The sequence below is a fragment of the Lacerta agilis genome, chromosome 1, assembly GCF_009819535.1.
Source record: "Lacerta agilis isolate rLacAgi1 chromosome 1, rLacAgi1.pri, whole genome shotgun sequence".
Lineage (NCBI taxonomy): Eukaryota > Metazoa > Chordata > Lepidosauria > Squamata > Lacertidae > Lacerta > Lacerta agilis.
This window is the reverse complement of record NC_046312.1, coordinates 32876009-32889773: the sequence shown is the minus strand read 5'-3', so window position 1 is coordinate 32889773 and position 13765 is coordinate 32876009. Positions and strand designations below refer to the sequence as shown.

General features: G+C 41.1%; 1 protein-coding gene across 10 annotated transcripts in view; it reads left to right on the top strand.

Annotated features, from left to right (window-relative positions):
• Positions 1 to 13765, top strand: part of NPAS3 (neuronal PAS domain protein 3) — a 629290-nt gene that overhangs the window by 407438 nt on the left and 208087 nt on the right. For all 10 annotated transcript variants that reach the window (XM_033143786.1, XM_033143778.1, XM_033143768.1 and 7 more), the window contains one exon: positions 1667 to 1756. In XM_033143786.1, coding sequence (XP_032999677.1) covers positions 1667 to 1756 — 90 coding nt within the window. The remainder of the gene's footprint in view (positions 1 to 1666; positions 1757 to 13765) is intronic.

The following is a 13765-nucleotide window of genomic DNA, read 5'->3' as shown; positions in this document are numbered from 1 at the left end:
CAGAATGAAATGAACTCACTTGGTGCCATCTGTACTCCCCGCTGCCACCCAATTCACATCACCCTGCAAATTTACCAAGTTATTGCTACCACAGCATTGGAGGAAAACTCCCTGCAGGGTATCCGCTAGGCCTAAAACACTTCAGGTGTCAGGTCCCTGAGAAACGGGGTTACAAAGGCTTTTTAGTAGCAATGCCACTGCAGATATGTGCAACAATGTCCCATGTGCCAGGATCCCTGGGAGGTGTAGTTCCCAGAGCTCCTAATGTCCCTGGTAAGAATGCAAGGAGTCCTGGAACCAGGGCCTTTTTTCAGCTAGAACTCACCAGAACTCAGTTCTGGCACCTCTCAGGTGGACACCATTGTCATTATAAAAGAACAAGGGAGGCTTTCATGTTGAGTTCTGGCACATACTTTTCCAGAAAAAATAGCATTGCCTGCAACCCTAGCACCTGAGATACTGTTGGGGTAGCATTTTCGGCTCTGTTGTGAAGCCTCTCCATAGGAACCTTCCTGCCCTTTGTTGTTAGTGCTGGCCAGTGCTTTTTTCCCCTTAAAAAATGCTTAGGGGTACTCTCATTTTCCTACTCATATTGAAATACTGCCCCTCAATGAGGCCAAACTTAGATTCACAAAATGTTTAGGAGTGCGCGTACCCCCCAGAAAAAAAAAATCACTTGTGCTGGCTATATTTTGGGGGAAAGGCAGGATTTGTGGAAAACACCTTGCGGTGTTGAATGAGGCTCAGGTGCTCCTGGACAGCCATACAGAGGCTGCACCATAGAATTGGAAGGAATAGTGTTGGAAGGGATCCCAAGGTAATCTAGTCCAACCCTCTGCAATGCAGGAATCACACTAAACTTAGGATCCGTGATGGATGGCCATCTTTTTAAAAAGCTCCAGTGAAAGAGAGGCCACTACTTTCTAAGGTGGAACATACATTAGTGTTCCTAATAATTTAATGAAGTCCACTATAGGTCCCAAACTTTGCAATGGGTTCTGGAATGGATTCCCCCCCCCCCCGATTCTGCACCTAAATTGTATGAATAACAAAGTATCACTTTAAGACAAATGCAGTAAATAATAAAATTAAGTATATTCCTGATGAATATGTACCCACAAGTATAGATTCAGTGTGCTGTGATGTGGTGTTTCAGTTAGGAATAAGGCCTTTTGTTTGTTCATTTGATTATATGTTTCAGGTGGCTTTCAAAAATGTGTATATAACTTGTTCTTTAATAAAATATTTTGGCAACCATATCTAAAGCCTTACACCTGCCAGAATATAATTTATAAATGTACAAGCTGACATTGAAGAGATTAAATTCACAAGATTTCTATGGTCTCCAGGTGTGAACATATTTGACAGTAATCTGCTGATTGGTTTTGTTTATGCTCACAAAAAAATGTGTGTGGGTGAATTTGTGAATGAAGAGGAGGCCCATAATCCTCTGTTAATTAGCAAATTTCTGCAATCCACAGTGTTCTTCTCATCTCCATTTTTCTGCAAGGAAACTCCTTTCATTTCTGCACTGAACAGTGGCAATGTATGTTAATTTCAATATTTCCATAATGAGAATAGAGTGAATGTGTGATGCCTGTGCTTTATCTGTTAGTGAAATATATCCCCATATAACAAACTTCTCACTTTTTTTCTTATTTTGCAGTCACTGGATGGATTTGTATTTGCACTAAATCAAGAGGGGAAATTTTTGTACATTTCGGAAACCGTCTCCATCTATCTAGGCCTATCCCAAGTAAGTAGACCATTTAATGGCACGAGTTCCACTCCTGTGCTCAGTAATCTATTTGGCAACATTTCGCATGTTACTGAATTTATACTTTAATGACTGTGTTTTATCCACCCTAGAAAATCATTGAGAAATGTGAGTTGGTATAGAATGTTCAAATGGATTAAAAAAAAAAATCCCGAGCTTGGAAAAAAACTTTTTCTGCCCACTAAGGATCATTATTAATTTATTGAGAACAAATGAAGTTTCTTTTCTCAATTGTTTTGAACTTTAAACCTCAGTACCTGGTAGGAAAGGGACACACTAATAGTACTTCCCTTGTGTCCTATTACTGGATGTTTATGGAGTACCCTGCATTATCCAGGGAGCTGACACAATGACAGGGAGTCATTTGGAGTCAAGAAATGCTGAAAGAGACCATTAAAATGACTCGCAGGGAGGGTTTCAACAAGGACACATTCTGCTGCTTCCGCACATGTTCCGTAAATCTGCAGAGGACATTTTTTTTCATATAGCACTTGTAGTTTAATTATTGTTGTTCCATTACTGACATATTTTGAAATCTAAGATTATAGGGGAATAGAAGTATTACTTTTTGTTTTATCTCGAATGGCTGAGCTCTCAGTAGCATTTGCTACATGGTATACCGGAACCATTCCTGATACGATTCTGGGAGACTCTGGGAGACTTCTCGAACAATGAGTTGCAAAGTAGGATGGTGTGCCTCTTGTTTAGCCACCCTTGAGGAACTCCACAGTTGTGCTAATGCTTGTGTCTTATTGTTTGGTATGGGGCGCACCCATCTTGCATTTCTTGCCGTGGTTGTTAGGAGACCCTTCTCAGGACTATAACTTTTTAATAACTTCGTTATTTTGTTGCACCTAAACTAAGCTGAAAGTGGTAACTGGAGGTATTGAAAAGGGATAGCCAAATAATTGGTGTGGCAGAAAAAAAGATTCAAATAGTGTTTGAGACAATGGAATTGCAGCCATTAACTCCTAAAAGAAAATGGTGGTATCTATGTAGTACACATTAATTATGTGTTTATACTAGTTATATGGAAGGTCTGTCAAAGAAAACAAGAGAACTGGGGGGGGGGATGAGGGTTTGTTAATTCAATATTGGCATTGAATTTTCCTGAAGTCCTCAGTTTTGTAATGAATTAAAATCTCTTGTTTGGCCTGTTTAGAAACCAACATCAGAAGTTTCATATTTCGTAACAAAGCCACATGGTTGTTAATGCACTTTTTAAATGAAAAAACACACAGGATTGTAATGTTTATTATTGTCTTGTGTTCATATTAACGTGTTTTATGCATGGTGTCTAACAAAGTTTAATAAACCAGCAAAGAAGAAGGATGAATAATTAGTTTAAACAGGTAAATGCTAATTAGGGAACTCCTGAAAGGCATCCATTATACACTAGCTTAAAACAAATTTTACAGCCCTGGTTAGTGGAGTAATCCAAATTCTGTCAAGGCAACTGCATTTTCTGTAATTGAGATGTGTATGTTTGCTTTGCATAACAGATGGCTCTGTATGCTTAGACTGATAGCTAGGAAAATAATAATTGCATTATTCCAGCCAAAAGAATATTAGCTCTTGGGTTGGGGCCATTTCAGGCAGTCCTCCTGCCAGCACAGCATATGCACATATATGGATTCGATTTTCAAGGAAATTGATGCATCTGGAATAGTGTGGCCATCTGAAATATCATCTGTTCAAGGAAAAAGTTGGCTTTAACCCTGTCCTAGTACTTGTTAAAGCATTCTTCTATGCTCAGCAGCAGCAGCAGCAGCAGCAGCAGTCACCAGACATTATTAGGCTACATACAGACTTCTTCATTCAGCGTCTAGACTTAAGGGATAGGTTTCTGATTTTCTGATTATAAATAGTAAGTCTGAACATCGCATACTGCCAAGCATGCAAAAAGAAACACCTCTTTGTTATTAATCAGTGCATTAGTCAAAAATATACGATTACAAAAAGATTGTGCCCATTATTACTGCTAGATCAAGTGAAATCGGCTTGCTGAGCTCAAATACTTTGCTTGGGAAAGTGAAAAGCAAAACACAGTGTACTCATAAAGCACTGTAAACCAATATGATGTTTTTTAAGGGCACGTCCATAGGTGACCATTTCAGAGTGTTACAAAAGCATATTAGCTTTTGTGAAACAGTCCTGCAATCCCTAATCCAAAGGCAATAACATGATATTCAATTCAGATGTAAGAGATGTGTCTGCTACAGTGGGGAATAGTCATCATGGTCCCTGGTCCATTTTTTAAAAAAAAGTCTGGATGATGTACACACCAGCATGCTGTATACAGACTGCCAAAGCAGAGTAACTGAAGTTCATTGCTCTCAACACACAATTCCAAAGTTTCTTGTCCTTAGCCACACCTGCAGCTAAAATCAGCTGCTGTGATATGAAAACTTGCTGCTGAAAGGGTTTATATCCACACTTGAGACCAGTCAGTAAGCTGGTGTTAGGGTCGCAGCATGGAATCAGCTAGGGAATGAGGGGTAGAACTAGTTTTCTCCTTTTATTGCAATTCCCCTGCACCCTTTGGTCCCTCAAGTACCCTCCCCCCTAGTGTATCTGGGAATAATTTAACTAAGAGTAAAAAAGGGGGGGGGAATACAATAAAAATTGATGGCCTCTCATTAGGTATGTCACAGATACTAGCCAGCAGGTGCCCATGAGACTTGCACAACTGCATTGCAAGCAACAGATGGCATTCATACTGCTGACTGCAGGAAATAATTGCATTCTCCCAGCAGTATAGTGTGCTTACTACATACTTGGTGAATAAGTAAATGTTCCTGGGGTGGACTTCTTTTTTGAGGTAGGATCTCCAGTCCGGTACAACAAATGAGTGGTGGCAGATGAGCTCCTCCAGCTCGCATTTGGATTGGCACTGAAATAAGCCCCAAACCACAAAATAGCTAACTTATTTCCAATCCTATATAAATGTTCCCCTTTGTCTTGTTCTCAAGCATAAACCTCCCACTGCATTGACCAGGGTGAAGCAGCAGTATAGCTCTGGCAGCAAGTTATGACAGCTTGCTGGGAGAATGAAGAAAGAGAGGAGGTCTCCCCCATCTTCGTAGCACCCTGGTCAGTGAAGTGGGAGAAAAGTAGAGGAGGGGGCTTGGTAATGTGGGTTGGGTAGAGAGGGATTATTTTCTAGCTGGGATTAAAATCTGAGCCAGAAAAGAATGCAGGAATCATAATTCTCACCACATATTTGAGTAAGCAATACAAATATCTGAGAGACTTACTTCAGAACCCACCAATATGAGTCCTGCTAACATAGCTCTATAAATGAGCAACGGATGCACATTTATTGTATTGTAATATACTAGCAATGTGCCTGCAGATAAAAATCAGCCAAGATCCTTCTTTAAAAAAAAAAAGAGTTTTGAAAAGAAAAGTGGGTGAAAATATTTCAAATTAATAAATGTTATAGATACTTACGTTCTAGTTCTGTAAACCAAAGGGAGATGTTCCCTTTTCCTCTGAGGCCAAAGATTACCAATCCAAGTAGTCTTTTCAGCAGTCTTGGGGAAGCTATGATATGTTACAGATTCATCACTAAGGGTGGCAAAATAGAAACTGCAATCATCCACACTAAATTAAGCATTCAAAAGCTTTATTTACCACAAAGAGCAGCAGCAGAAATAGCTATGCAAACAATTCTCCCTCTAGAAAGGAAATGCTAATGTTTCACTGTGGTGATCTCAAAATTGTTCAAAGCGTGGAAGTCATTGTGGTAGGTTGTTATGTTATTGAATTCTAGTTTGTGATAAAGGTGCCAAGATCAAGCATTAATAGGATATATACACATGAGATGTCTTGCCTCCAATTCTTTATGTTCTCCCCATTGCTATCAGATAAACATTGTTGGGTTCGTGCCATGAGCTGGCAGAGGTTGTGTTTGTGTTGAATAAACCTTGTGACACTTTGAGAGTACACATTCAGTAATGTTGGATTTGAGAATGATGCATAAGATTTATTTTTATTTTTTTAGCGTCTAGCGTATATTTGATTATAATCTCCGTAGATTTGGTTTCGTTGCTCAGCTAGTGATTAGACAGTATGTCTGCTTTAAGACCTGCAGCCATTTATTTGCTGCGGCAGAGAAGGAGAGGGTTAACGTTTCTGTCATGCGACTGGAAGCACAGGCTTTAAAAAAACGGATGTGATGTGCATGAGCAATTTGAAAGAAATCTTACCAAAATATTCATTTTGGGGATGTATGAGTAAGTGTAGGAATGTTGATCACAGAATTGATTGTGTTGAAATTGGTGAATGTTGATTGGTTTGCCTCACATCATAATGTAAATGTATTACAAACAGGTACCAGTACTGTACATGTTTGGGACATTGTCTGCTCAAACATATTCTCTAACACTTCACCATCACTGCCTGCCCTACAACATCTGCCACCTAAGTCAGCTCAGAAAACAGCCCCACACCACCCAAAGAGAGAGAGACTGATTTAAATGAACTAGCTTCCAATTAATATTCTCCTTTGGTTAACTGTTGTTTGATTCCTTCAGTTCAAGAATACTTCATTCAAGAAGACCTTAACAATTATCTTTTTTGCTCATGCCTGTCCTTGGGAGAATTTTGGTGCTCTAATTTGGTATCTTTCATGCATCTGTCTATATCTACTCAATGTTTCATACTCTGTATGTGTTTACTTCTTTCTGTACAGAGCTGGCCCTAACATTAGGTAGAGAGCTGACTTAGGTGGCAGATGTTGTAGGGCAGGCAGTGATGATGAACTGTTAGAGAACAGAGCTTTGTGTGCTACATAACTTGACCATAAACAACAAACCACCACACAATGGCTGAAAATGTAATGAAAGATTTACTGGAACACTCTTCTAAAACGCCAATGTTCCTTCAACTAAGCCACATGATAAACAGAGCCATGTATAGATCATATAACTGAGTGCATAATATAAGATAAAATGTTCACGCAACTGAACCATTCAGCAGTAGGTTGCCCTGCAGTCTCTAAGCTAGCTTGCTGCACACAGGTGAAAGATGCTATTTCACCACAAGTAAAATTAAACTATTATTATTATTATTATTTTATTTGTAGCCCACCCATCTGGCTAGGTCCCCCAAGCCATTAAAATGTCACAGATTAAAAACTTCCCTAAACAGGGCTGCCTTCAGGTATTTTCTGAATGTCAAGTAGTTGCTTATCTCTTTGACTTCTGATGGGAGGGCGTTTCACAGGACGGGTGCCACTACAGAGAAGGCCCTCTGCCTGGTTCCCTGTAGCTTTGCTTCTCGCAGTGAGGTAAATAAATAAAACCATACTGTTGTGAGGATCAGGAGCCAAGTAAAGCATGCTGCCAGAGTAAACATGGCAAAGGAATCAAAGTCTTTGGTGAAACTTCTGCAACTTCTTTAGAACAAGTTGTGGATACACAGGAAGCATTAACTGCTGTGGGATATACTGTATCTTTTATAAACACCCTGCAGTAAAACTGCTGCACTCAAGTCAAAGACAGGAGAATAGGAAGCTGTCTTTTTCTGAGTCAGCCAGTTGGTTGAGCTGGTTTTCCAAGGTTTCAGCCAGCCTTTCTCAACTCTTATCTGGGAATACTGAGGTTTGGATCTTGGACCTTTAGCACAAAAAGGCTGTGCTCCATTTAAGCTGCAGTCTTTCCCCCACATTTTCCTAGAGAATCTTTAAAAGGTTGCAGTCATGGACACAAACCTTATGCTCCCCTGCCACACCAGCTGAAAGGTCTCCTATATACTATATGGTGGTCAGCTAGCCTGCTGCTAGCACAAGACAAGAAGAGACCTTGCTGCTGCCTTCTTCTGTTCTGTATCTAACTTTGCATCCCTCCCTCCTGATCACATCCCAAACAGTCTTGATCTCCCTGTTGTGTTGCATTTTTGAAATGCTGGCAGCCTTTTGTTTTGGCAAGTCTCCATGGGAAAGCTCAACTGCCTAGAGTGCTGATCAAGAGCATCTCTCTCTCTCTCTCTCTCATATTCACTTCTGTCTTACATACTTGGTGTATGGATAGTACCCAAAAACAAGGTCCTATGAAATTAAACGTGATATATATTCAAAAGAGTAATTATCCAGGCCATTCAACTGCAATGCCGTTTATTCTACAGAACATCATCCCACTTGTAAAGTGATTTGATCTGTTAGCTTGGGCCAAGATGCTAACACCGTTTTCTTTTAAATTAATGTGGCTGTGAATTTCAGAACAAAGGGTTTAAAGTGCTCCAGCTATGTTTCCCCCCAAAACGTCCATATTTCAACACAGCAATGTTGCATAAATGTCAAGAAATATAGTTGCGTGTTGAGGACCCATAGGACACCCCCAAATAAAGACACAGTCCACACAAAATTTAAGTTTTGGTTTTTGGCATAATTTTGGCCACAACTTCATTGATTACAGCATGTGAGTGGTTGCTTAGGCATTGGTTAGCAATTATCTGTTCCCACTTTGAGGTAGGAACAGATCTACAGATCTGACATCTGCATGCCTGCGAAAGTGAGTAAGGGAAAACATTTTGGGGAAAGAATAGAGCTGGGCACCAGGCTCTTACCTCTCCCCCAATGCTCCCTGGGGTTCTTGTGTGGCCCTAGCCCCTTGCCAGGGGTTCAGACAATAGCATGGCGGGCCCCTGGATTCCTTTAAGGAACACCCTTGCAGCAGCATCATTGGAGGAGCCGGCACAGCCAACCATACCCATAGCTGTCAACCTTCCCTTTTTTGTGGGAAATTCCCCTATCAGTACTACTGATAGGGGAATTTCCCGCAAAAAAGGAAGGTTGACAGCTATGACCATACCCACCCCAAACCAAAATTAACCAATGCCTAACCACAACCTTACAAGTTGTGATGATTTGCTACGTAGTAGGCAAAAACCAAATGGCACCAGCCAATCAGCCAAATGGTAAAATTCCTACCAGGCCCCTGCCCCAAAGCAGACGACCCCATGACAGACATAGCAAGGTCAAGCGAACAAACCTAAATATAGGGAGGGTGGGTGGGTGATCCAATGCGCGCAGTGAAAAGAGGAAGCTCAACACTGCGCGCAGGGAATAATAGCCCCTTGGCCTGTCAATCATAATTGCAACATCAAATTCTCCCCAACGACCAAGAGGTGCCCAATGAGCTTCGTGACCATCCAAACTAACCCGCCCAGCAACAGGGGGATGTCCTGGCTTCCCCCACCGCAACACATGCTCTCCATGAAGGAGAACCCGCTTTGCCACTGAGCAGATTAACAGGTACAAGCTTATTTACATGGGGATGAATCCAGGGAAGCACACCTAGAAATCTGATCACCTTAATATTCTTCCTTCCAGTCACCCTTCCAGAATGAAATTGGATATGGTACGCGGAACTGCAACAGGAGAGGAGAATATACAAAAGTTTGGGGGTGCCATTGGACACGCAGAATTACCTTCTGGTCCTCCAAGGGACCTTCTGGATCACCACCAAGATTTTAGAGCTTGCTACTGTCTCAAGAGTTCCAGATTATAAACAAAAATTTTAAAGATGTTTTAGCCACACCTGCTATCCACGACCAAAACCTTCAAGACTATTACTTGCAAGGGAAGGGTTATAGCTCAGTTGTGGAGCATGTCTTGCCCCAGGTTCAAGCCCCAGTTTCTCTAGGTAGGACTGTGAGAGAACCTTGTCTGAAATCTTGGAGAGCTGCTGCCAGGCAGTGCAGACAATACTGAGCTATGTGGACTCAGTATAAGGCAACTTGGGTATGTTCCTACTTGGGTATCCCATTAGGTGCCTACTCAGTACTGGTGCCTGAATATGTGAATATGGATATGTAAATATATTCTGTTGAAAAGGTTGTATTTGAGGTTACCTCGTGATGGCAAAGTTCATGCAACCTAATCATTGTTGGCAGCAGCACCCCTCCCTAAGTAGCAGAGCAGAGACATAGCTCAGTTGGTAGACTGTGAAACCTTTAATCTCAGGGTCTTGGGTTTGCGCCCCATGCTGGACAAAAGATTCTGGCATTGCAGGGGGTTGGACCTTGGTAGTTCCTTTAATTCTACAATTCTATGATAGCGTAGGACTGCCATACGTCCGGATTTTCCTGGACATTATTGAGATTTGAAAGGTGGAATCGGCATCCAGGGGGAATTCCCAAAAGGTATCGCTTTCGAGGTATCTTGGTTTCTACTTTTTGAAATATGGCAAGCCTAGGATAGGGGAAACCTTTCTGCTCTTTTTCACAGGTTGTTTGCCCTCATCCAATCCTATATAGCATCCAGGCACTGATTCAATCAGATCTACTAAGGTTGCCATATGTCTGGGAATTCCCGGACATGTCCTCTTTTGGGGGGTCCTACATGCCCATCTGGGAGGAATTTTACATTTTAAAACAAATGTCCTGGATTTGGGATTTAAAAAGAACATGCGCGCTACGGGGTGGGCGGAGGCGGCTGACGCCCCTCGCCTCCACTCCAGCCGGAAAAAGGAAAGTGTGAGCCAAGCAGGTTTGGGAGCAAGCCGTCAGCACGCGCTTTTTACTGGGCAGCGGGGCTTGGCTTGGGCGTCGCGGGGGCGCGTGCCGAGTGTCACACCCCTCCAGGGTGTCACATGGGGCAGACTGCCCCCAATGCCCCCCTTGCTCTGCCCCTGACCCCCCCTCCTCTGCTCAGAGATCTTCACCAGTTGCTAAGTCCACAACAGCTTGGGACCTGTTTACCTGTGAGATCGCCTGTGTGTAGCTTGTCAGTTTGAGAAAGTATGAGAGTAAATAGATCTTTTAGAGTGGCAGCTCGTAATTAGGAACTTCGTGCTAATTGCTATTGGGTGGGAGGCAGTTTCACAGTATTCTTTTTGGTGCATGTTCAAAACATTTTTGTTTCGGCAAGCTTATCCATACATATAGAATATTGACATGTTTTTAAATCTGGCTTTTAGCTTATTGATTTTTATTTTTTTTGATGATCCTCAGGGTCCCAACTCTGTATGAAATAGATTTTTTTTACTGTTTTTTACTGAAAATTCCATGGTTTTATTCTTTTTGTAAACCACTTTTAAGTTGTTGTTGTTGTTGTTTTACAACCAAGCAGTATATAAATGTTATTAAATAAATAAATAAATAAATGAGAGCCTTTGGCTTTTCAAATTAGACAAATTCACAGAGGATATTGTCATCAATGACTAATGGCCCCAATATCCATGCTTTACCTAGCAGTATGCCTCTGAATACCAGTTGCTGAGAATCAGAAATGGGGAGTGTCCTGTTGTTGTTGTAATAATAATAATAATAATAATAATAATAATAATAATAATATATTGGTGACACCCAACAGAATAAAAAAGCGATAAAATATCAAACATTAAAAATTTCCCTAAACAGGGTTGCCTTCAGATGTCTTCTAAAAGTTAGATAGTTGTTTATTTCCTTGACATCTGATGGAAGGGCATTCCACAGGGCAGGCGCCACTACTGAGAAGGCCCTCTGCTTGGTTCCCTGTAACTTCGCTTCTCTCATTGAGGGAACCGCCAGAAGGCCCTCGGCGCTGGACCTCAGTGTCCGGGCAGAACGATGTGGGTGGAGACGCTCCTTCAGGAATACAGGGCCAAGGCCATTTAGGGCTTTAAAGGTCAGGCCCTGCTTTGAAGCTTCCCATGAACATCTTCTTGGCTATGGTGAGAACAAAGTGCTGGACAAAATGGGCCTTGGGCTTGATCCAACAGGGCTGCTCTTACAATGCTATGTTCTTAAATGAGATCTTAATTGATCACCTGAACACTCCTCTCTATTTTGCACGCCAAAATTCTCACCTTAAAATGCAATGCTGCCCTTGTATCCAGTTACCCAGGACACATAAATGGTTGCAAATTGTCCTTTAAAAAAATTCTTGCTAAAAAGGGAACAGTACAGCTGCAGACATAATAAGAGCTAATAGAGGTGAAGGGGAATAAAGGATAAGTTGTTGTTTAGGCTGTGTCCTTTTAAGAGCAAAATGGGTGAAAGCGAACTGGTATATTTATGTACTTTGCTTGTACCATAATGTAACCAAGCTTTGAACATTGGATTTCTAAGTATTTGTCCTAAGGAATGGCAAATAAAATTAGAGCAACAGCACACAAGAACAAGGTCAAATAAATGACAGTGTTCAGTCTATTTGTGAAGCTATTCTGAAAGGGAACCAGGGTGCCAAATGTGCTTTATTTGAATAATAAAGAAGAATTAGATTCCCCTGATAACTTGGCCAAGGGCCAATAAATCATTGGAGGTTAAGGATGCTTTGCAACTGCTATGTAATTCCTTTGCTTTTCTGAAGCTTTGACAACTATGTCCCACCTGTTTTTTTATGCAAATGAAGTTGAGGCTAGTATCTGCTTATTGCACTACTTTATGCTACATTTGGTTAAAATATATTTTCACAGACATTTTGGCATTTGCATTCTTTTTGTGTGCTCCAACCCAATTTCCTGTTTTAAAATACAGTTTTTTGATGGGGAGAGCTATCTAGTATATTTTTAAAGCCTCATAATGAGAGCACTAAAACAAACAAACCCTACTACAGCCTTCTTCTTCTTTTTTTGCAACACAGTAAATTTGAACGCCACACGCCACAGTAATGAGTATTCATTAAATTAATCCACCAGTATTGATGGCTTTTCATAGACATTTGACCTCATTTAAGAATAAACATTAAATAAACATTATATAATTAAACATAAAATATGATTCTCTGTAGTCATATAGCTCCAAGGAAGATTTAAAAAAAAACAGCAACAAACAAACAGAAAATTAAAGTATTTATTAGGCTTGGGTGTGTGTGTTTTGTTTTTGTTGTTCGTTTAGCTGAAAAGAGAAAGGGGGAAACCCTTTTAAAATATAAATGCATTGAAGGATTGGGGGACCACGGAGAAAACAGAAGTATCAAAATAATTCAGAAACAGTACAAGTTACAGTGGCACATTATCAATTTACAACATTTAAATTGATAAATGCTTGGTGGTGGAAGGCCTACAAGGGCACTTTGAAAAGCAAATAGCGACCTGGTGAAGAAATTGATTTCCCCCCCCCCCCTGAAAATGACTGCATGATGCATCATTTGACTGCATGCTGTCCAAGTGCTTGACAGAGATAATCTCAGCAATCCCACGGGTGACCTTATCGTTCTCACCAGGGCAACTTTGTCTAGGTTCTGACTTTGTGCATGTCAAGGTTTCTCCAGGCAGGATCCTAAGGGGGGAAAAGTTCCTCTGTTCGATCCAGATATCGAACCACTCTTCAAGGCACCCTCCTCTGCTATCTCCCCCTCCCCCAGAAAGGCAGGCTTGTTTCTTTTCTTCATAATTATGAATGAATGGAACAAGAGAATATATCTGCAGACACAGTATCTTTGCTGAAACCATTATTGTCTCTTCGGTATGGTTCAGCACAGATCTTAAAGGAGAAAAAGATACCTGCCATTAGAGGTTATCAGACACAGCTGAAAAGCTCCAAAGCATATTACAGTCTTCTGAATAATAGAAATATGCCATATGCCTTAGTTCGTTTTTATGCCCAGAATTCCTTACAGTACCTCAGGTAGGATTCTGTTGTCACTGCAGCACTCGGCTTGATCGCTTAATCTGCCACCCCCTCTCACCTTCCCCCAATTAAAATGTGCCTTTTCTCCCACAGTAACTTTTTTAGGCAACTGACGTACAAGTGACACAAGGCATCAACATCAACATCTGCATAATTTTGCATAGGCAACCTGTAAACAACCTTCACTTTGTCCGTAATATGATCCGAAACATTTTGCTTCTGAAGCGAAGTTACCGGTCATCCGTTCTCCATCCCACCTTGGCACAGCTATATAAATCACTCAAATGCAGCATCCGGTTTTAGTGGAGATTACCTTTTAAGAGTTAATCACTGTGTACTGTTTTGCTGCTTGTCACATTTGCGGAGATGCTGCAAATGCTATTCTCTTTTTTGATACCTCCCAAAGCTCATTACCCACTGTCTTAGACA